Source organism: Phaethon lepturus, unplaced genomic scaffold (genome assembly GCF_000687285.1).
Source record: "Phaethon lepturus isolate BGI_N335 unplaced genomic scaffold, ASM68728v1 scaffold3321, whole genome shotgun sequence".
Taxonomy (NCBI): Eukaryota; Metazoa; Chordata; class Aves; order Phaethontiformes; family Phaethontidae; genus Phaethon; species Phaethon lepturus.
Window position 1 is genome coordinate 217,081 of NW_010516813.1, and position 22,487 is coordinate 239,567.

Below are 22,487 nucleotides of genomic sequence, written 5' to 3' on the forward strand. Positions count from 1 at the left end.
AGAGCAATTGTGGCTGTGCTGTATATTTTAAAGCCTTGCAGATATGCTAAAAGAGATGGCACACAACGTGAATGTAAAGTCGGCAGGCCTTGTTCAATTCTGCATGAGAATACGGCAATCAGATGATGGTTTTTCCTGCCTTGAACATGATAGAAGTCTTTCTTCTGCTGTTCATTGTACGAAGTTTTCAACCTGCTGGTTGAGTGAAGCTTCAGTTAAAGTTGCATTTGAATGTAAGCTGGAAGGTGTTGCCTTAGATCCTCATAACTACAACAACCTTGTTTTGCAAGGATTAGTTGTTTCTTTTATATGAGCATTGTTGTATCATGTGAGATGAAGTTTTTTCAGTCTCTACTTTTCGTTAGGGAAAATAAAAGTCCTTCAGAGCAGAATGATTCAAGATTCCTGGATCGTTATTGATCATCCAAACAGCCATTCCACTACAAAATGATCAAGTATCACTGGTTCATTTTGAATGGCTGTGGAAGAAGGTGTCTAGGAGTCCTGTGGGCCTGCAGAGGACCAGAGATCTCCTTGACACATTAAATGGAAACAGTGATGGGTTAATACTGGATACAGGTCTGATGTCTAAGTGGAGGTTTGCTGTTTAAGGGACAGTTAATGTCAGTTAGGAAGCCATTGCTAAGTAACATCTGTGTCAAAATCAGCAACATACAGGGAAATAGAGGGAGGGATGTGGATGTTTTTTGGCTTTTTATCTTACAGATTTCTCTGCAATGTTAGGAGGAGTCATTAATGCCCGCTCTGAATGCGTGAAGTGATTAGGAGAGGGCATAGCTACAAGCCAGAAAGATAAAAGTACAAAACACATGAAAGCAGTTCTGGGATTACTTTCCTGTTGTGTTGTAATGTTTTAAACGTCTGTAATATGCCCCATCCTGGAAAGAAAACAGCTAACAAGAAAGAGTCTTAACTATAAGCTGGAAAGGTAAAAGCTGAGGACAGATATAACTTGTGTTGAAGAAGAACTAGTATCATTTGAATAATTTAAAAATAATTTCTAATGATTTTCAGATTTGCCGACAATTCAGGTCTGTTATTTTAAAAGCAAGTAACTGATGTCAGTATTGCCTATAGTGCCGAGACCAGTGAAATCAGAAAATTAACAATCATATATATTACTGTGTCGTTCCCTCAACCCTTCTGTCTTACCAGCCCGCTAACTTTTGCCATTCTTACGTGATAGGAACACAGTAGGAAACTAATAGCAATTTTTAAAGCCACTGTCTCTTTAGACTTTCCAAGTTTGTTCTCTCTCTCTTCACAAGGCACAAACTGTTAAGCCAATGTCATCTTGAAGGACAAGAAATAAAATTTTCACAAAACATATTTGCATTTATGAGCTTCCTTTAGCTCATTGCTCCTGTTTCATTTTAAAATTAGGCAGGAGGACCTATTTCTTGTAGAGGGATTTTCCGAATCCTCCTGTCTTTAGACACTGACCCTGAGGAACTGAACTCCCTTGCCTTCAGATGGCTTTCTGAAGAAAATATAAAGATTCAGAGCAGTACATCTTTTGTTTAACTGTGTGCCATGGTTTGATTGTTCTGCCCGATTTCTGTCACCTTGAAGTGGTGGAAGAGAAACCTTGACAGTGAGGAGCACTAAGTGGCAGGATCACCTTGCAAAAATGTATCTGGAGTCATGGTATCTGAAAACCATACAAGTCAGAGTAACCATGTGTTGTTATGAGCTGCTGTGGACAGCAAGTGCAGGTGACCATGGCAAGGGATGTATGGATTTATGGGGTGTCACTAAAGTCCAAAGTCACTGAAGACTGTCTCTCCATGGATTAATGAGTTGTCTCCACAACGTCTGTGTGTTCAGGTATGGAGACTGTAAAACAGAAGAGAGTGCTACCTCTGAGCTTCGTGGTTGTGAGAGCAAATAAATGCACATGTGGAGAGGGACTCCAGTGCCTCAGCAAAGAGTTGGAAGGTGTCCCTTCTTTCCTACCTCCCTTCCTCCTATGGAAAGTCTGCCTTAGACAGTGAAGTACTTCAGAGAAGATCACCTGTTTATGTTTGGATTTGTTAAAAATCCTTCTCTTTTTCTGGTTTGTAAAGGGCAGATGGGGCTTTGGAGGACGGAAGAGGGAATACTATGAGCAAACAGTCAGATGTTAATATGCTGGGTGACCCCTTCATTTTTGGTTTTTTCAGTAGTGTCTTACAAATATGATGCTATATCTTTAACATCTATTTAATGGTAACTATCCAATTTCTGAATTGAACTACCTAAATATCAAACTGATGTTTATACCAGTCTTGAATGTTTGAAATCGGTCCAGCTGGAGATTTAGTCTGTAGCCTGGACTGCCGAGTAATCCACACTGTATTTTAACACCTTTCCCCTCAGTCCCTGTTCCCAGCTCTTACCTGAGGAACGGGTAAGCTCATCACTTCAGTAAAGGCAAGACGTTTATTCAAGCACACAATTCTTTTAATGACAGTATTTAACCATTCAGCATATTCATATCTTAGTTCCCAATGAGAAAACAACAATGCTTGAAAATTATCCTAAAGAACTAATAATACATTTCCAAAAGGTGGCCTGTTTCTATAGTTACAATGGTTCCTTGATTTTTGACCAGCTTGATTTTCACAGCTTGTAAATATGCAGTGGGTTATGCATCAAGAACTCCAACCATTTTGTTAATACCTGGGGGAAAGATGGCATTTTTGTTTAAAGGCCTGATCTTTCCAGCAGAGAACTTCCAGTGGTTTCAGTGGGGGTCTGGCAGACCAAAGGTATAGGATCCAAATGAATGTGGAAATAGCAGAGACTGGGCTCCCGAGGTTTTGAAGAGAGAAGTTTGTGTTGTCTCTATGGGATACCACAGCTTTGCTTCCTTTTCATGACGATTGCTGGAACATACTGCCCGACAGAATGATTTTTGGTATTACCTAATTTACACAGCAATGCAAAGTTACGGTTCTGACACACTTCATATTTTATAAAATCTCTACACATCCAGTTATTTTTTTAATCTTACTAGGCTTGCTGTCGAGTCGATGTTTAAACCTGTCTTTTATGTCTTTTATGTATTCTTAATGAATCCAAGTGAGGATATAACTGATGCATTCAGACATCTGTGAAACCATGTGATGGTATAGGAAATCAAACTTTAAATATTATGTGCATACGTTTTCTGCCTAGTTCTTGACATGTTGAACTCTTATCAAAGTAGGATGTAGAAAATGGATTTTTCTGAAGGATATATAATATTATTTCTAAATGCACTGTGGGTTTCTGCACTCCTGGGCAAGGGTGAAGTTTGATCGTTGAGACTAACCCTAGTCATGGGTTATTCTGCCACAAAATTCTGATAATAATGAATTAATGGAATGACGTGGAATTAAGAGCAAGCATATAGCGCTGGTCACTATTGCTCGCTGTTTTTTATTGTTGTTTCAAAATGTGTTTTAGCCTCCTTGTGTTGTCCTAAATAATAGTGCTAGTAAAGTATACCAGTGGAGGATCGTGCAACAAAAGGCGCCAGACCCTCAAATAAACTTCACAGTGCTCCTACGATGAAAGAGCATTATCTGCCACAGAAAAACCTTGTTGGTACATTATAGCAAGAGTTATTTTTAGATGAGTAAAGTAAGAAACAAATAAGTGACTTGCCTGAGTCATACACAGATGTCGTAGCACCGAGATGTCTATAACAGAGATATCCTGACTCCCACTCTTGGTAAAAAGAATTTTTTTTTTTTTTTTTTTCCTGGAGCAGACTAGATTCTGACCTGGACCTGCCTGTAGTGTCGTCCCCCTCAAAATCCTTGCAGAAACATCTTCTGGGTATCTATCTCAGAGGAAAGAGGATGGTCTTTGATTGAATTTGACAAGTGCCTACTTTCTCTCTTCCCAAGGGAACTAAAAGAGAAGATTCAGCCTGAGATCTTAGAACTGATAAAGCAGCAACGTCTCAATCGACTTGTGGAGGGCACCTGCTTTAGGAAACTCAACAGTCGGCGTCGGCAAGGTACAGCTCAGACTGCCTAGTCTGACTTTAATTGTCACTTTTGTCTAAAAGTTGAGATGAGGATTACTACTTTTACTGGCAAGATCCTTGGTTGTAGTGCTGTCTTGACTGTTTTTACCAGGCGCATCTGAAAGCGTCTCCAAGTTACAGTTGTTGTAGGATTTCCTGTGTTTCTCTGGAACTGGTTTTGTCTTCATCACACAGATCATCTGGAACAAGTCCAGCATTTGACAGAAATCTCAAGCAGCAGTCTTGAACTCTCAACTGGGTATTTTGATTTCTGCCTGGATGTCCAGGCTTCTTGTTCATCTCAAAACAAAATCTCTGCCTCTGCAGGAATAGCATATGAAACTTGGTGTAGCCAAAATTTGACTTGGACCACCTTTATATATGTGATGAGCTCATTCTGCACCCCTCCCTCTAATACTGCCTGTCCTTGGTTTTTGTTGTATATTACCATATATTAAACATATTATGGTGCTTAAGTATACTTTTAAAAAGCACTTAGATCTGTAATTTGTGTACCTTCAGATGAATCCTTGACTGACGTGAGAAGATTATTTTCCCAATCCTATGAGTCGTTGCTCAGTGCTAGATTTACAGCTTATTTTATACAGTGAAACTCTCTATGGTTCTCTTCCCCACAGAGAGGCACATTTCTTTCTCCGGACAAAACAACGGGGACATAATGTAAATTCAGCATATTACTTAGAAGTAATATCCAAAAATTTCCCTTTAAAACCCTCATTTTGTGAGGATTCGGATTGCCATTTATTTTCCGCTGTAAATACAATACAAATTACAAAGTTACAAAAGCTAAGAGTAAGAATTGACAAAGATCAATATTCAAGACCTTCAGACCAATTGGGGAAAACTGCTTTCTTCAGAAAGAGAAGTATCACTGCAATGCCTCTTTCCTTAGAAAATAGGACACAACTTTCCTTAATGTAGGGAGTTTATTATGGAAAATGTCAAAGCCTTTATGAAAGGGTTGAGTTGCAGAAAAATGTGATGCAGCTTTATATCTTCTCTGTCAAGCCTACAAAAACCTTTGAATCCCACTGCACAGAATTTAGGGAAGGAGCATTAATATTTCACTGTGACTTTCTATACAGATTTCATAGGGAGGCATGATACGTGTTTTTGCTTCAGCAGCATATTCATGGAGTGAAAGTAGCTAAAGTAATGCATAGTTTGGTTTGGCTATCAGTACTGAGGGTTGTTTATTTTATTCCTCTCATAGCCTTAATCTGAATGACTGAAATTCTAGGGAAGGAGCAGGGTTTGTGGCAAACGTTCTTCTTTTGGCAGATCTCCAGGAGAAGATAGGCTGTTTATTTTATCTTAAACTGTTGTTAGTTCATGATTTATAGGATCAAAAGCCTTAGGGGTTATAAATCGGTTCAACTTATAAGAGTGGAACTGAAGTTAGAAAAAAAAAATTAAAAAAAAAAAAAATCAACTTAATCTTCTGGTCCACAGCTGAGAAGGTTGCTATGTATGCAGTGAATTGTATAGGCCACCAGATTAATTGCTTTAATATCACAGGGCCAAAAAAATTCACAATTCTTTGGAAACAAATAAAGCATGTGACCATGCCTGAAATACCTTGATCTCTGAAATATATGTTTTTTTGTCAGATACATGCCCATTTAGAAGGGCATGTTACTGCATGCCCTTAAGAGTTCCATGTGCTTTATGTTAGACTTCCTGTATTCCCTGAAACAGAAGTGTAACTTACCCCCTGGGAGTGAGGGAGATGACACAACCTTTACAAGAAGGTGATCATCATCATGAGGCCACCAGGACTAAACTCAGTAAGATCTAACTCTCTGTGATCTAATAAAGACGCAGACTATGGTTTGTAAACACAAGCATGTTTGGCATATATAAACCATTCAATTGGGATTCTTTTTTAGGTATGTACAGTGCCTGGCACAGTCCAAATAGCGAACAGTGGCAGCTGGCACAAAGCAGAAGCAGGTCTCTTGAAATCAGCCTTTATCCTGCAGGGTCTTCTCTACCCCAGGCAGAGCAAGCTGTAAGACCAGGGCTGTCATGATATCAAGAACTAGGAGATGAAGTAAAGTGAATGGAGGACCAGAGGTTTAGCTAGTGGTACTAAACATCGGGACAGTCAAGCTTTCAGACAATTCCTCTGAATGTCCTGATAAAAACAGTACAAAGTCCCAAATTCCTGAGTGTGTCTTCTGTTAGCCTCACCCCACCTCCCCATCTCCTCTCCCCCAATCCACCTCCGTGTACATGTTCCTTGTGCTACATATGGGTCCAGGAGCCCCGTCACTTGCCCGCTGCTCCAACTGAATTCACTTGCCATGGAGCATTACCAAGGCCCTCAAAGGGCCATGGTCCATCCAGGTTGATTCGGAGCTGAAACAGAACTGGAGAGTGCTGTGAGGCGTCATGATTTGCCTGTTATGTGGCAACCTACTTGTAAGAGTGCTAAGATCAGGTAGGTGTTCTACTTTAGTATGTATGCTGCTGCTTTTACCTTTCCTGTGATTCTTTTTTTCCCTTGAGACAGTCCTGGAACTAATGTTGCAAATCTATGTACAAGAAGAACCTGAACATGCCCTACACAGGAGAAGCTGAAAGCATTAAATTGCCCATTTAAAAAATAATTAACAGGCATTATCCCTTGATAAAGACTCCAGAGCAAACTTCTGTTAAGACTGTTGTTTGAACATGTGGTAGGACACACATGGTTAGTCACAGTAAGTGGAAAAAATTGACTTACAAAAAAATGAGCGGGGAAGTTTACACCCTCTTACAGCCTTTTGAGAAGAGGTGAAACACTTTCATATGTACTTGGCATTGGAAAGCCTCCAGTCCAACAGGTGATTCAGTGGGGAGATGCTGAATATTAAGCTGCGAGGTATCCGTAGTCAGATCTCTTTGTGTTTCAGCACAGGATTATCATATCAGCAGGATCTCTCAGTAGCCAAAATTCAGAAATACCATTGTTGTCCCAGCAAGATCCTTAGCACTTTCAAATAATTCATGGCCTTTCCCTTGCAAGGTTTCATAGGAGAACTGCAACACTAACTCCTGTTTTTATTAAACATTCTTAATCAGTTGGAAATGAAATGGCAAAATCTAGCCTGCTCTTCTAGTCATTGTTCAACAGCAGATCACGAAGCTCTGCAAATCCCCACTTTATTCCTTGATGGTGGACATCAGCTGACAGATAGACCTCTTCAGCTTTTTCCTACCTCAGTGAATTTCTAAAAGGAAGGGGAGAAGACTAAAACGAAAGCCTGCAAAGCACTTTACAACCCCAAAAGTTATTATTTCCAGTAGAGCTAAGTAGCAGATAAAGACATTTTATTGAGGATAATAGATACTTCTGATGCTGTCATCCAGTACATTTGTAGTTTATGTTGCTGGGTGCACTCATGGAAATAAATTCCCCTTTTAGCTTTCAAAGAATATAGAGTAATTTTGCGTTACTTTGCAGACAAAGATGAGGTTTCTTGAACAGTAATTTTGGAAGGGAAGAAAAGCCTGTTGATACACACCATTAAATTAAAAATGCAAGGCACCATGGAAGTAACCTGGAAAGAGAAAAAAATTAAATTAAAACAAAAAATCAAGTGAAGACAGGTTTTCCATCTCTTGCTAGGATAAGTAACTCACACTTCTGAACAAGAACACACACTTCGTCTTTTTTCTGCCAAGTCTCTTTGCTACTGCTACTCCATCCCACCCTCCATAGTCCCATAAAAAAAAATATGCTGTGAGTGCGTGACTTGCTGAGAGGAACTGGTTAACCACATATGCCTCCAGCATTGCCACAGGTCAGTTGTTCTGCCAGTCATTTGCAGGGCTTGCTGGCTTTCATCTCAGCAGTTAAGACCAGTTAGGGTGAAAATATGTCACTACAGTTGTATTAGAGAAAGACAACACAATGAAAGAAAAAGGGTGAGTCCACGTACATAAATCTAAAATCTACACAAATATGTATATTTTCACTGATATATTTAAAAGTGTGTTCCTGTTGCTAAATCCCTGAGGAAGATTTGCTTTGAACAAAAACCTTCTTTAGTAATCTGGAACATATCTTGGGATAAAAAGTATACTCTCAGACTTTCGTCCATGCATATCTGAGCTATTTTCTCCCCAGATTCTAACTATAGAGCACTTCTGTACAAACCACAGCACTTCTTTACCTGTGATAGCATTGTTCAGGGCATATGAGTCATTGGCCATTAGTGCACTTGGAAACACACTATGTGAATGGCCAAGCACTCTGTAGCCCATCAGCAAAATGTTCTGTGCCCTACTGTTTGGTCACAGTTTTGAATATTATTCTTCTAGCCAAATGGTAGCTAATTTTGTTATTAGGGATATTATTTTTTAACCTCATGTATAATCTTTAGCGATGTGCTACAATATATTTAACCCACTGGCTGCTCTAGCAATTATCTGAAAATCAGAACAATTTGTTTGAAACCTTTTCAGGTTAAAAACCATAATTATTAATTCTGTTTCTCAAAGAAGACTCTCACCTTAATTTGATTGCATCGTGGTCAGTGAGCTAAAAGGCATAAGGACTTGATGGAAAGTGTAAGTGATGTAGTGTCCAAAAATTGCGATGAAATCACGAGCCCACATTGTCTCCAAAGACTCTGTGGTTAGCGACTGTCCCTTCCTACAGTTTCTTGCTCTGAGGAGCTTTACAGAGGCAGGTGTAATAACACCGGATACAAAATAAGAGTTCTAGCTCACAGAAGGGACTTCTGTGAGGAGCGGCTGAGGGAACTGGGGTGGTTTAGTCTGGAGAAGAGGAGGCTGAGGGGAGACCTCATTGCTCTCTACAGCTACCTTGAAAGGGGATTGTGGTGAGGTGGGGGTTGGTCTCTTCTACCAAGTAATCAGCAATAGGATGAGAGGAAATGGCCTCAAGTTGCATCAGGGGAGATTTAGACTAGATATTAGGAAAAATTTCTTTACTGAGAGAGTGGTCAAACATTGGAACAGGCTGCCCAGGGAGGTGGTGGAGTCACCATCACTATAAGTGTTCAAAAAGCGTGTAGGTGTGGCACTTCAGGACATGGTTTAGTGGGCATGGTGGTGTTGGATTGGTGGTTGGACTTGATAATCTTAAAGGTCTTTTCCAACCAATCAATTCTGTGATTCTCTGACTTAGGCTTTGGGGCAAATTCATAAGACTGGGCCTAAACCCAAAACAAACTCCACTCCTTCCTGAGAAGACAGTTGCCCACTCCAGCTGTGCACATACACACAGATCTGCCAGCTGTGGAGTACCGGGTCTATTGAGAAATGCCAGTCCTGTCTTTAAAGCTTCCTGTGGCACTTCAGCTCTGCGGACTTGGGTTTAAGAGCTCTGGAGGGTTTGGGCAGCAGTTTTTCTTTGTTTTATGAAAACTACTTTCTAATCATGGTAGAAAAGAGCGAGCTTTTGCTATTTTTTTTTTTTTTTTTAATTTGTTCATCAATTTAGAGCTGAAAGTAAGTATTGGCCACTTCCCATGTACTGTTCTGGAGTTAAGATTTCTTCATCCTTTTTGTCAGTGGAAGCAATTTCATATAATTTTTATTTTTACTACAGCATTATTTTATACACTACTCCTGCAATAAAATTGTATTCAGCATCTGCACTACAGTAAAATAGCACACATCCTGTTGGAAACCGTTCCCCTCCAAGGTACTGAGATCTCTCGTAAGTGGAATGTTGTCTGATAAACTGTTTGTAACATCATGTACAGCTGAAAAAACCCACCCCAGCTGGCTAAGGCTGAGGTGGTTGTAGAAGCAAGGGTTCCTTCCCATCGCTAACGTGCTGATCGCCCTCCTCGGCCTGGCCGGTGCAGTCGTTTAGTGGCTGCGGCTGAGGGAACCTCATTAGTTCCATTTGTACGTTTCATTTAAGGCTTTCCCTCTTGACAGCAAAGCTGTGGCACGGTGGCAGTTATTAGTAAGCCCATAGGGGAATTGTGCCAGACATGCTTCAAGCTATGGTCTGTGGCTATTAGTTCTTTAATTAACCTTGGGTTATGGGGAATTGCTGTAAAAGGCTCCACAAGCCCTCAGAGATAGGGTTTCTTCCCATAAAACCACCCCACCCTAAAAATGAAGCAAGACATTTTCACTGAGGGACTTTTCGCTCTTTTATTGTTGGAGCAGGGCATTGAAACAGGACTAAGGTTACCAAAACACTATATACCCTAGGAGGTTAAAAAGCAAAACTTTTTCAAACCCTTGCTAACACCACTAGCCCTATTTGTGCTGAATTGAAAGGAACTAATGGTATTTTTTTTCAGTTACACCATCTTCCTGGCCAGGCCATTGAGAAGATAGTGAGACCATATTGGCTTTTATTAGGAAAAAAATTACTATTTTTAATCTTAGAGCTGGAAAGTCATATTCCTTTGTACAGCCTAATAAACAATGAGGTTGCAGTTAAAGCCAGACGTGAAAGCCTCCTGCTACAGTTACTAGAGGCTTTAGTGGGCACCTTCAGCAAGGGGCATGATGATCTACCATCAGATTCAATGGGGTGTATTTTTTTAAGCATCAGGTTTTGATATGGTTCTGGTAGAATTCTCTGTAAAAAGTACAAATCTAGAGAAGTTTCACATGCATCCTTCTGAGACACACAGATGAGAGTCTACTGAGTGAGGGCTCCTGCTTGCTCTAGTTTCAAATCCCTACAAAAGTTTTGCAAGTGGGGTTTTCTGCTTGATCCCATACTGTGCTACTACATCATATGTAGTGCTTACAGTCCAGGGTAAGTCCATCTTTCAGCAGCTCTTTTTGTATGCGTCACAAAATCATAATCTCAGGCTCTCTACCATAAATCTTTCAGTATTGTGCATGGCTGTGAAGTAGATAACCAGGATCTTGCCCATTGCTGTTTTGAGCCTTTGCCAGCTGTTTGTAAGGTCTTTTGATACCTTTCTGTAGAAGGGGCTGCACATTCAGAAAGTGGATTGAAGCATGTGGGTTTTTTCCCCTGAAACATTTCTACCCACCACGGCAAGGAAATTCAGAAGGGCACGTGGAAGCCCACTTATACCATTCAAAGCTGCATTGCCTTTCTCTGTGTTTTATCGCATTGCTTTTTAAATGGCTGGCCAAGGGACTAGAGAGTGTCCTTCAGAAAGAAGTTGGGTCCATGAGGCCGATAGAGGCAGCGGACACCGCAGACGAGCTCACGTATGCTGGCTTTGGTGGTTGTATAGCTCCTCCGACGTTTTAATCCGAACTGTGGCTCCGTTCGCCCCCGGCGACTGCAGCACCGCGGGGCTGCGTTAGCGCTAACATTTCCTCCAGATTGTCCCTTAGGCTACTGCTTGGCATCGGCGCTGCCAGCAACGGGAGAAGCACAGAGGCAGAGAAGCCCTCTGCACCCCCACTGGCATTTTAACATCTAACCTCGGTCTGAGGGTTTGGAGATTTATAGCTTGGATGTAACAAGATTGTATTTTTGACAGCTTAACATTATGGGATCTATTTATTAAATAGAAAGTGCACTGACAAGGAAGTGTAACCTCGTTCTTGCTATTTCAGAAAGGGAATTGGCAAGCACGGCCCCTGCGCGCTATGCAGTGGGGTGGCCCGGCTCTACAAAGCCGATGTTCTTCACAGGGCAGATTTTAACAAATATCGTTAAGGGGAATTACAGCCTGCGAAGCAGGAGTTGGCAGGAGATGTAAATATGCATCTTCTAGGAAGGGCTAAAATGCAGACTGGAGTATGACTCTACGGGCACATGTGTATTTGTGACCATGCAAAGCACTAAGTTATCAGCAGGACACGGGAGTTAACATCTGCTTTTTAAATTTTTGCATGTTTATTATGTCCAGTCCCTCCATAAATATGGGGGTATTCTCCCATGTCTATAGAAAGACATGAGTCATAATTTTCATAAAGTATGGGATATTTCAAATGTGTCAGGTTTTGGGTGTCCCACACAAGACAGCTGGCAGGGCTTAATTTTCGCATAGCGGGTGCTAAAAATGAAGCTTTTATGGGCATGTTAAAGTTATCCACTCAAAGCAGTGGTTACTTTGCCACTCTTCTGTCCATGAAGGTATATAATATCCTGTAAAATTAAGTCGATTGTTTCTTGCTAGTATTTCTTTTTGGAGCCAGTAACTAAGTCAATACAAAAGTGGTAGATTAATGCCAGCTTCATTTAATCAAGTAAAATTACCGAGCAAAGTTCCTGCCCTACTTTCCACACACCCCACACATTCCTTCTGCAAGAGACAAGACGGTCCTTCCCTCTAGTGCCTCGTTTGAGTAAGCTTTCTCCTATGCTATTGATAATGCTGATGAAGACATGTTAGTGACCTTGTTTAATGTGTTTATTTTAACAGACAAATTTTGGTATTGTCGACTTTCACCTAATCACAAGGTCTTGCACTACGGAGACTTGGAAGAAAGTCCCCAGGGAGAAGTCCCCCATGATTCTTTGCAAGATAAATGTAAGTCATGCACAAGGATCGTGCTACTTCCGCTTCTTTTAAGCTAGTTCCGCTGTATAACTTGCAGTAAATTTCTCTTAACACAGGACAGCAGCAGCAGCTCTGTTTACAGAGATAGAGAGCAGAGGACATTTCCTCCTGCATCCGAACACTGCTCTCTTGGTTTTGGCAAGTGTGTATGAGGCCTTGAGCTCAGCTTTCCAATGAGTTTATAATTTCATTCAGCTTGGAAATGTCATGCCTTTACTGGGGAGGAACAGTGTATTTTCATTGCTTGTCTAACTGCAGATGTCAAATAAGAATACTCGGGCATATTCAGAAGCAGTTCCTGTCCGCGGAGACAGATGTTTCTTCCGTGGCAAACAGTCTAGTGGCTGGAGGAGAAATACGTGGCAGGCGGAGATCTTATTCATTGTCGTGGGGAGTGGACTTAAAGATGACGCATCACTGTGAACAGTATTGAGAGGACCTCGCAGTTACTGTGTGACCAGCTGGGAAAGGACATTCCTTTGTGACAGCTCCTGCCAGGGGATTTATCAGGATATTTTTTGTAGTCAAAAGTAATGTTGGAGCCCTTCTGAAAATCACACGGTTGTGATAATTTCTCCTTTGTCCTTTAACATGAGTTGTAGAGGTTTAACCTGCAATCCTGGGAAAGTTTTTTGTGATGACTGAAATAATGACCAGTGTAGTTCTGTCACCAGAAAGTGACTTTGAGAAATCAAGCATTGAATAGGGAATAGTTTCTTTTTGTTCTTTTCTGAACCTCCATTAGTATTAAATGCCATTCTTGGCATTATCAAATTAGACACGCTGTACAAGTATTCCAGCTGGTCGCTCCACTTCTTTCACGGAATAGTAGAAAGACTAATTTTTGAGATGTTGGAAATTTCTCCAACCTGAAAATTGTGAAAGGAGAAAATCAGTGATTTAAACGTTCCTGTATTTTGGTAAAACAAAGAATTACTTCTCTTTTCTGCTCCAACAACCTATCTTCAGGTAGTACCTTTTAAAATTTCTAAGTGGTCCCAGACACAGTCTGGGAAGTAAAGAAGAGCCTATGTGATGCTGGAGCCCTGGCAGTTCACAGTCACGTTCCCTTGTTTTCATTGCCTTACAGATTGCCTCAAGGATGTTTCACGCTCTTACTGCAGTCTTGGCAGAATGTAGGATGGGGGTTCACATTGCTGCATTGGCACTGGAAGAGGCTGTTTTTCTGGATGAGACTTAGAGAAATAGCCCTTGAATGTTACAGTAGCATCAGAATGACAGAAGAATACTGAAGGTCACACTCGAACTGCAGGCACAGTTATGAGACCAGCAGTTCCCAGATTTGTTTGCTTTGAGCACACTTCCAGGCTGAAACCCCTGACCTTGACTGCAAGCTTCATCTTGCATTTGCATTTTCTGTAGGCTCTTGAGCCTACTCAGGTATGTCAGCATCCCATAGGGACAGAAGGATCCTACTTTAGGAACCACTGGGCCAGACCAACCAGTTCCCTGCTGGCAGAGCAGATGCTGATGTAGTGTAAGAAAGTTATGGTTATTTCATTAATATCTCAGGTTTTCAGGCTATGAAGTGTATGAGATTTACTGCAGTGCCACCCATATTAGAGTTTAATTAGAGTTGAGAATATTGCAAGATACAAGATCACAAACGGCACTATTGCTCAATACGCATCAGGCCAAACTAGCTTGGGAATTTTACAGAGCATTTTCCAGAAATATTCTGACATTCTTTTGATAGACTTATACTGAATTTTGAACTATTAAGGTCTGAATATGTTGACCAGATTGTCAGCGTTTGGGAACAGGTCAACAGATGAAAGAGAATTAGGTAGGTAAGAAAATGGAGGATGAAGAGAAGCAGAGTAGAGCATTATGTGTACTCCTGGCCAAGTTCGAATAACTGGTGTCTATCTCCAAAAATAAATGTGTGGGTTTTTAACCTTTTCACTTCTGTGAATGTCACCCCTCTCTTCAGGCTGGCAGAGTTAACAAGATGTGCAGACTCCAGCTGGGACAGAAAACAGCTTCCCTCTTCTTCAGGGCTTTATCTGTTATGAGCGAATTGCGTCTGTGCTCACACACTCCAGCATATTGTAGTTGGCTTCTGATCCTGTTTGAAGCCTTTGATTCTACTTTTCCAAAGCAAGGAATAGGCCAAGTTCCAGATAAATAAAGACCAGGATGTCACATCAGTCTCTGATCTCCCATAGTAACTGCATTCCAGATCACAGAGATCAAGTGTATGAAACCTGGAGAAAAACCTTCTTGGTTGAGAGATCTAACCTGAGAAAACCCTACCTTAAGAAGTTAGAGAAACTGAGTTTCTGGGCACCTTCAGCAAATGCTGTGAACTCTTTCTTCTTAAGAAGACCTTTCTATCATAATCACAATCAAATATATCCTTTATTTCCCAGGTTGTCCTAGCTCGCTCTCGCCTCTCAGAAATGGTATCTCTTCTTGACCAAAAAGTAGGGTAGTGTCAGAGACACAAAAAGTTAGCAGGGCTGCAGCATGAAATGCTGAGTCTAGAGGCAGGAGAGGTTGAGTAGTGAATGTCCAAATAACTTGCATTTCTTTTAGTTTTCCATGCAAAGAACATCCTTTAAAAATGTCTATTATATCCCATAGTATCCATTTAATCATAGTGCTGAGGTAATCTGTAATAAAATACATAGTATTGGCCATACCCAGTAGAAGAAAAAATGCAATTCTCCTCTCCAGAATTTCCATTAGAGTTTGTAAAGAATGGGGTAGTAACAGACTTTCATGTTATTATGCTGTTCTTTATACATGATGCTTTTCTGCAGCCACAAGGATAATGGATTATCTATTGATTGTAGAAACTGTCACTCACTGACCATATCGTATTGTGGAGCATATAGATTCTCCATAATGTAATTACCATTGGAAAATTGACTTCCACTTGAAACTCAGAGAAATTTATCTTTGTGTTTTAGTGACCTCACTCTCTGAGTGAGTCTGAGTGGCAGCAGCTTCCAATATTTTTTTTCTTACCTTTTTTCCCGCAACCCCCCAATGATTTCTGATCATTTCATGTTTTGAAGCAATTGGAATGGGTCATTATAAGCCTTGGTAGTCCTTACCCCTGTTAGTACCAGAAAGCGACTAAACTGCTGTTGGGAGTGAAATAAAAAAATATTTGAAAAATACATACAGCCATTAACAGAAGGAAAACAGCATCGAGTGAAGTATGGTCCAACTTGCCCAGCATCCTCTCTCCAGCAGAGAATTTACCTGGATGCCTAGGAAAGAGCAACACCAGGGCGGGTATGTTGCATTATAAGGCAGAAAACAGTGTATGTTTTTTGGATACATGAGTACACATAAAAACCGTCCAGACACAGGTACACATCTATATGAACCACTCTTACCCAAAGTAGTTTCAACAGGCAAGAAAAAGCATACTCAGAATTTATCCAGATGCCTGAAATTTTGTCAAGAGCCTCTGATTCCTATTTTTGTTGTTTTCTTCCTTTTTTTTTTTCTTACAACAGTCAGGAAATGGCAAAGGCGGCAGCAATTTTAACGCATTAGTCTTGCCTCTTAGATTCTGTAGGTTTTACACACCTTGGTTGTAACTACTTTTCTGGTTTTTGCCTTTGTTTCTTTTTAATGCAGTACCAGTGGCAGATATAAAAGCTGTCGTGACTGGGAAAGACTGCCCTCACATGAAGGAGAAAGGAGCTCTTAAACAAAACAAGGTATGGTTCTCAAATTGTTATGAACATGCACCCTGCAGAATACAAAGCTTGTCAACTCGACCTTCCCTGAAGCAATATAGGTATTTTTCATTCCAGCCTGTCACATTTCTGTGTATGCACACACACTTTGTTTTCACCTCAGACCATTTGAGTTAAATTACTGGGACAGCCTACCCTCCTTTCCTGGATTACATGGCAGATGTGCATTGTGATACACCCAGAGCACCTTAGGATAGTCTTTAGTAGTCATGTCTTCTACCTCTAATGCAAAGCAGTTTTGACTGCTGCTACAGAGCAGACTAGCAATGACTGTTGGTACCTACTCCTATATTATCTCTGATAAATAACTAGTTTGTTCCAGCTGTATTCTCTGATGAGCTCACATTCACTGAACACTGGCATATGCCAAAATTGCAATTAGTGTCCAGCTGATGATAACTTCAGGTCCAGTCAGGTAGAAAAACAACTGCCAACAAAAGCAAGTAAGGTAAACTCTAGGCAATTAATGAGGCGTATAAGGGTACATTCAGCAGTGGATTTGGGAAAAAGTGTGTAGGAGACAATGGTCAGCTTAAAGTAGATTTACATTAGCTTTCAGAGTTTCAGATTGAGAGCTGTAAACTGACAGTAAGACTCAGATTGTACAGTGCCAGAATCTTGCAGAGTTTTTGTTAGTAAGAATTGCCACCACAGCAAGAAGAAATTGAGTTACTAGCAAAGACTGACATCTTTAGCGGTGAAGGTCTTCATACCGTATCATGAGGTGTATTCATAAGATTTCCATCAGGTCATACTGTCTGACTCTACGAGAAGGAGTGAGACTCTAATGATGTTCAGTCTGATCTAGAACCACACCCTGAAGTCTGGGAACCAGATCAGAAGATTTGAATCAGAATTTCTGGTTACCTGAAACTGAGAAATTTTGGGTCCAACTAGAAAGATCTTTTGATGCACAAAATAGTAAACTTAAGAGTTCCTGCTTTGGCACTTTAAAAATAAAATGCATGTGTTTAGTGTTCAAATAAATACTGGAAAAAACAATTCTGATGGGAACCATAAAAAATGAAAAGGCACCACCAAAAATTACATCACACAACTGTTGCAGCTTCATAGCTGCAACTTTTCTTTCCTTAACTATACGTGGATCATCTCGAGTATTCTTTGCATATGTTTCTCATACACATGAGTTGTTCTAAGTCTATCACAATCTCCTTTCAGCCTTGGCTTTACATGGTTGGAAATGAAAAAGTCAAGCCAAGCCAGTAAAATAATCCCAGGAGTATTTTTCCTTGTTGATTTTCTGAATCAGGGCACAAACACACTCATGCACACAATAGATTGCATATAACTCCTACCTCATGTTACAGCTGAACCATCAACAGCATTTGGCTAGGGCATTTATATGATGCATATAAAGTATTTTTAGTGCTTCCTTGTCTTAGCATTCATATGTCCACACAAAAAGGAAAGACAGGAAGAAGGAAAGCAGTGGGTGGCAGTGATGGAAATGTGTCATCTTTATGGAGCAGTAATGTCTAGATAGTATTTAATGTTAAATAGCAATGCTGCAGATCAGTTTGTCCTCAGCTATCAGCATTGCCCCATTTTCTCATGTAAAATTGCTCTGGACTGGCATAAAACTGCTGGCTGAGAATGTGAAGATCAGGAGTTGGTAAGTAGCATGGCTGCATCTGTGGCTGGAGCCTTCCATTTGAGACCCAGGCAATAATAATTTTGATGATTTTACTATTTCTGGTGTGGTGTTTTGGTGTTGGGTTTTTTAATTATTTTCTTTCCTTGATACCTTGTTTTTTTTCCTGGGAATCACAGAATTTGTGAAATTATTTGTCACCCCAATCAAACTGTCATGCGCAATATTGCAACTACTTAACTGACTTAGGAATAACACATCATTGTTTGCAGAGTACCACGTTAATATGGACAATGAAATAAAAATTTAAAAAAAAAAGCCAGATATAGAATGCAGTTTGGCTGAGTTTGGTGTATGAAACCGTTCACTTCCTGAAATGTCACAATCAGTGATATATTTTTTAAGAGGCCTTTTCATCCTGTGCTTTCTTTGTAAATATGTAACGACCTCCATAATGTTTATTCATTGGCAGAAAAGAAAATTGAATGTCAGAATGCCACTGCTATGAACACGCCGGATTTGGCAGAATGTCCCTAACAAAGGCTTCAGCATCTCCTCATTTGCCAGCACATGGCCATTATTCTTCCAGCAGGACCATTTAGAAATAAATAAGAGTTAAACTGAATTGGAATTTGCATGGATATGAAGCTGGGAACGACTTGATAGGACCAGACCTGAATCCATTGTTGTTCATCTTGCATGTGTTTTTAAATTAGGTTTAATTTAAAAGTCCTTATTTCTGACTCTCGAGTAATATTAATGAATTTCAAGGAAATGAAATGTATTAGATTTTACAGCCTTCAAAACAAAGCATGACAGAAGAATTTGGAAAAAACATTGCCATGTATTTCTGAGTGTTCTGTCACCTCTTGTTTGCTGATGTGGCAGGCTTCAGGCTTGGTTCCTTTTTAGTCAGCAGAAATGGTTCTGTTCACTTCCCTGTTCTTCTACAGCTTCTCTTCTCTTTTATTTCTTATTGGTTGAACAAGTTCCCTCTCGCTGCATGTGTAGATAGTTCTGTGGGGGCAGATCTCTTGGCTCTGGCAAGCAAACTTAACATGGCTGTGGCCTCAGCCTTCAGCAAAGGGCACCTTGAGGCTGTTGACAACAGAGTAGGCAGAGAGTAATGAGGTCATTCCAGCTGTGTGGGATCACTCACCTGCAGGCACCTAAAATGCCCGTTCATCAAAAATAGCTCCCCCCCCAGCATGAGGGGCCAGCAGAGACTGGGGGAGAGAGAAGCTCTGGGCATGGAAGCAGCAAGCTTCTCCTCATACCACCCGCAAAACTTTGCCTGCAGAGTTGAAACCAAGGAGTGGCCAGCCAGCAGGTACAGAGCCTCTTGTTCCCTGTGTTCAGTGAAGCTCCAGAGAGGCATGTTGTGGATCTCAATACTGTTACCTTTGGCAAGCATCAAGGGAAGGGCAGAGGTCTGAAATGTGCAAGGGTGGAAAGAGTTAGAAGTATCAAGGGACTGAGTTCAGCAGATTGAGGTGGGGAAGGAGGAGACGAAAACAAAAAGAATGGGAGAGAAGAAAGGCCAGAGAGCAAGAGAAATGGGTGGAAAAAGCTGGAGTGGAAAATTGCTTTGAGAAAGGTTGAGAAGTCAGACAGAAAAGGGAGGAGGAAAACCACAGATGGCTGATGGAGACTGACCAGTTTTCCTTTAGGAACTGCCAATTCCTCAAAATCACCTGTCATTGATGGGAATGTAACAAAACCAGGAGGGGGTGCCTGAGAAGTCAGCCAGACCACCGTCAGTGTGGAGGGCCAGTTGGCAACTCCTGCTCCTTAGGCTTCCATTTTCCTTGACAGTTTGCTGTACATGAGATGACAGAGATGCTGGCCCCTGGAAGCTGTAATTCCTGAGCCTTTAGCCTCCACAGCAGCCAGCCAAGAAGCTGAACTGGAGCCAAACTGTCAAACACCCACTTACCTCCATAAAGGACAACCTAGTGCCCTGAATCTAGGCCTTTTTTACTGTCTACCTGACTGGGAATGACCAAACCTGTGGATCCCTGGCATATTCCTCTTTCAGGCAGGGCTTTTATCTCCTTTTCCTTTCTTTGAGATGAACAAAAACTTCAATCCCTTGGAACTTCCCAAAGGACAAATACTCAGAGGCTAGGCTGGTGGGATTGTTGTTGACCTTCATGAAATTCAGGAAGGTCGTAGCAGAGCAGTACAAGCCCTTTTTGCAACGTTACGTTTTATTTCACAAACTCAGTTGCATGACTTGGCATGTTCTGTCAATAATTTATAAGACTCTGTGAGGAGATAATGCCAGGTTTGTGTGGGCAGAGGTAAATTTGTTTCTGTAAGGAGCGACGTCACTCTTAATAAGGTGTGGCAGAGAGACATGCCTAAAACACAAAAAGGTTATGTGAGCCATGGGCCATTTGTTTGCTGAGTGCTGTTAAGCGTTTGCAACTTCCTTGGGGGTTTAACACAGACTTGTCTTCCGTGGCCTGGCAATACAGCAAGTTGGACCAAATAGCTAAACTCAAGGAAACCAAGAGCATTTCCCGTGAGAAGCCTGAGCTCTGATCATCCAAGATTATCCCTAAGGATTGCAAGTTTTATGAATCAGACTCTGCTCTTAATCACACAAGTTAAAAAATGAAATAACCCTTACTGAAAGCCAAAGACCTAGGTCTGTTTCAGACCAGGAGATCAGGGGTAGAAATCTAGAGCAATGTATATGCTGCAGTCCTCGCAGTCAATTCTTCCATTTTAAAACTTAGCATAGCAAATCTAAGAACCCACGCTGTTGTCACTGCTGGCAGTGTCGGGACCGTTGTCACCTGCGAGTCAGCAAAGACAATCAGTATTATGGGGCTCAGGAAGTCAAGAGGAGAAGAAAACAGGACATACGATACAGATCGTAGTTATGAGTCAGCACTCCTCTGTAGCTGGGTCTTCTTTCCACAGAGTTGTTATGTCCATGTCAGCTAGCTTACAGGGTGTGAAATGCTTGTAACAGCGCATGTAGTGATGTGTGCAATAACCATGATAACACAACATCTTTACGTGCCCACTGCTGGCCAGTGGAAGTTCACTATTTATTCAGATTGGATGGGTTTCCCCATAGGAAGCCAGGTCCAGGTGACTTTTAGGGAAGGTCAGTGCTTAACAAATTCACTTTGGCATCTTTGAAATTCCAGATTCAATGCTGAGGGGAAAAAAGATTATTGTTTTTTCTTTTCCCGACATTCATTTGGGTCTTTATGACTAAGTAACCCAGATAGCTCAGTTTGATTGAGTCTGCTGCCTCTGGTTCAGGTAGAGACGAAATGACAGAAATCTCTTGAGAATTAATAATTTAATAGATTTCCAGCTGTGAAAAGGCATAAGTATATACCAGGAGATTAACTGTCCTGGCAAGGTTTTTGACACAGGGAATCAAACCTTGCAGAACTTTGCAAGTTTAATTTATACAAATTGAAGAAATCGTGGGTCTTCATGAAGACTTTGTTGCAAGTGTACTCTTATGGGTTATGTTGATTTTAGTCCTCGCCATTGCCTAGCTCAAATCTAAACTCAAATGCTAAAGTAATCCATGACCGAGTGAGCTACAGTCAGCACTGGCAGGGTGTGAGTTTGTTCTGACTGAAGCATCTGTGTTGGGGTTCTTGCTGTGCCTGTCTGTTGCAATAGTGTGGTACTGCTGCAGCTTTGACCAGGCAGAAAGTACCATAACCTATTTTTCTACTTGTTTCGGGGAATAAGTGGTAGCAAAGACAGACAGACCTGAATGTATTAATGCCTCTTCATGCAGCATTAATATGTTTCTTTGTATTGTTCCAGGAGGTGCTAGAGCTTGCTTTCTCTATATTGTATGACTCGAGTGGCCAGCTGAATTTCATTGCTCCAGACAAACATGAGGTAAGTCAAGTTCAGAGTACAGAAACTTCTTTGAAACCCTCTTAGTTGCTTTATAGCAGCAGACAGCTGTATAAGGACATAAGAATGGTCATCTTCACACCGAGTACAGGTCCATCTAAATCTGTGTCATGTCTCACAACTGACTGAAAGCAGAGGGTTTAGTACGGGAGCAGGACTTTCTGCAATTTTCATGCATATCCTGAGCCACAGAAGGAATATGTTTTGTATTTGTACATCATAGAGCACATGAGGTCCAAATTAAAGATCAGTATTTCTAAGCCCTACTGAAATATGAGCCATAAGTAAGAGAAAGAAGAGAGCTTGGACAGACTTCACAGTTCCATAGACCTTGTTCACCGTTTCCTGGTGTAATAAAGATTTCTCTTGGTCTACTCGAGACACTGGAGAATTTTGCTGTGTGTTCACTTTAGTGAACTTTAGTTCAACACTGATGATTTGTACAGCCAACTTCTTAAAGAATCACTGTCACCCTCAGCTCATCTTGACGATGCCAGCATAATAAGGGGAGGTTATACCATCATTGGGTCTCAGTTTCAGCCAGAGACTTGTGTTTTCCAGAATAACATATCCCCTTATTCTTAGTTTCACATTGTTTAACATCGTTCATGACAGGTGATCATAGAAGATCCTTTCTGTTCCATCTCCACAGGAGAGTGTTTTGCAATGGGTCTCACTTGTATAAAGACAATGTAAATACCAATAGCAAGGCAGCCCCT

General features: G+C 41.0%; 1 protein-coding gene across 1 annotated transcript in view; it reads left to right on the forward strand.

Moving 5' to 3' along the window:
- The window catches only part of ELMO1 (engulfment and cell motility 1), a gene marked incomplete at its 5' end in the record, with an annotated part of 242,586 nt that overhangs the window by 214,366 nt on the left and 5,733 nt on the right, over nt 1-22,487 (forward strand). The window contains 4 exons of the mRNA XM_010296172.1: nt 3,897-4,009; nt 12,376-12,483; nt 16,132-16,214; nt 21,673-21,750. Coding sequence (XP_010294474.1) covers nt 3,897-4,009; nt 12,376-12,483; nt 16,132-16,214; nt 21,673-21,750 — 382 coding nt within the window. The remainder of the gene's footprint in view (nt 1-3,896; nt 4,010-12,375; nt 12,484-16,131; nt 16,215-21,672; nt 21,751-22,487) is intronic.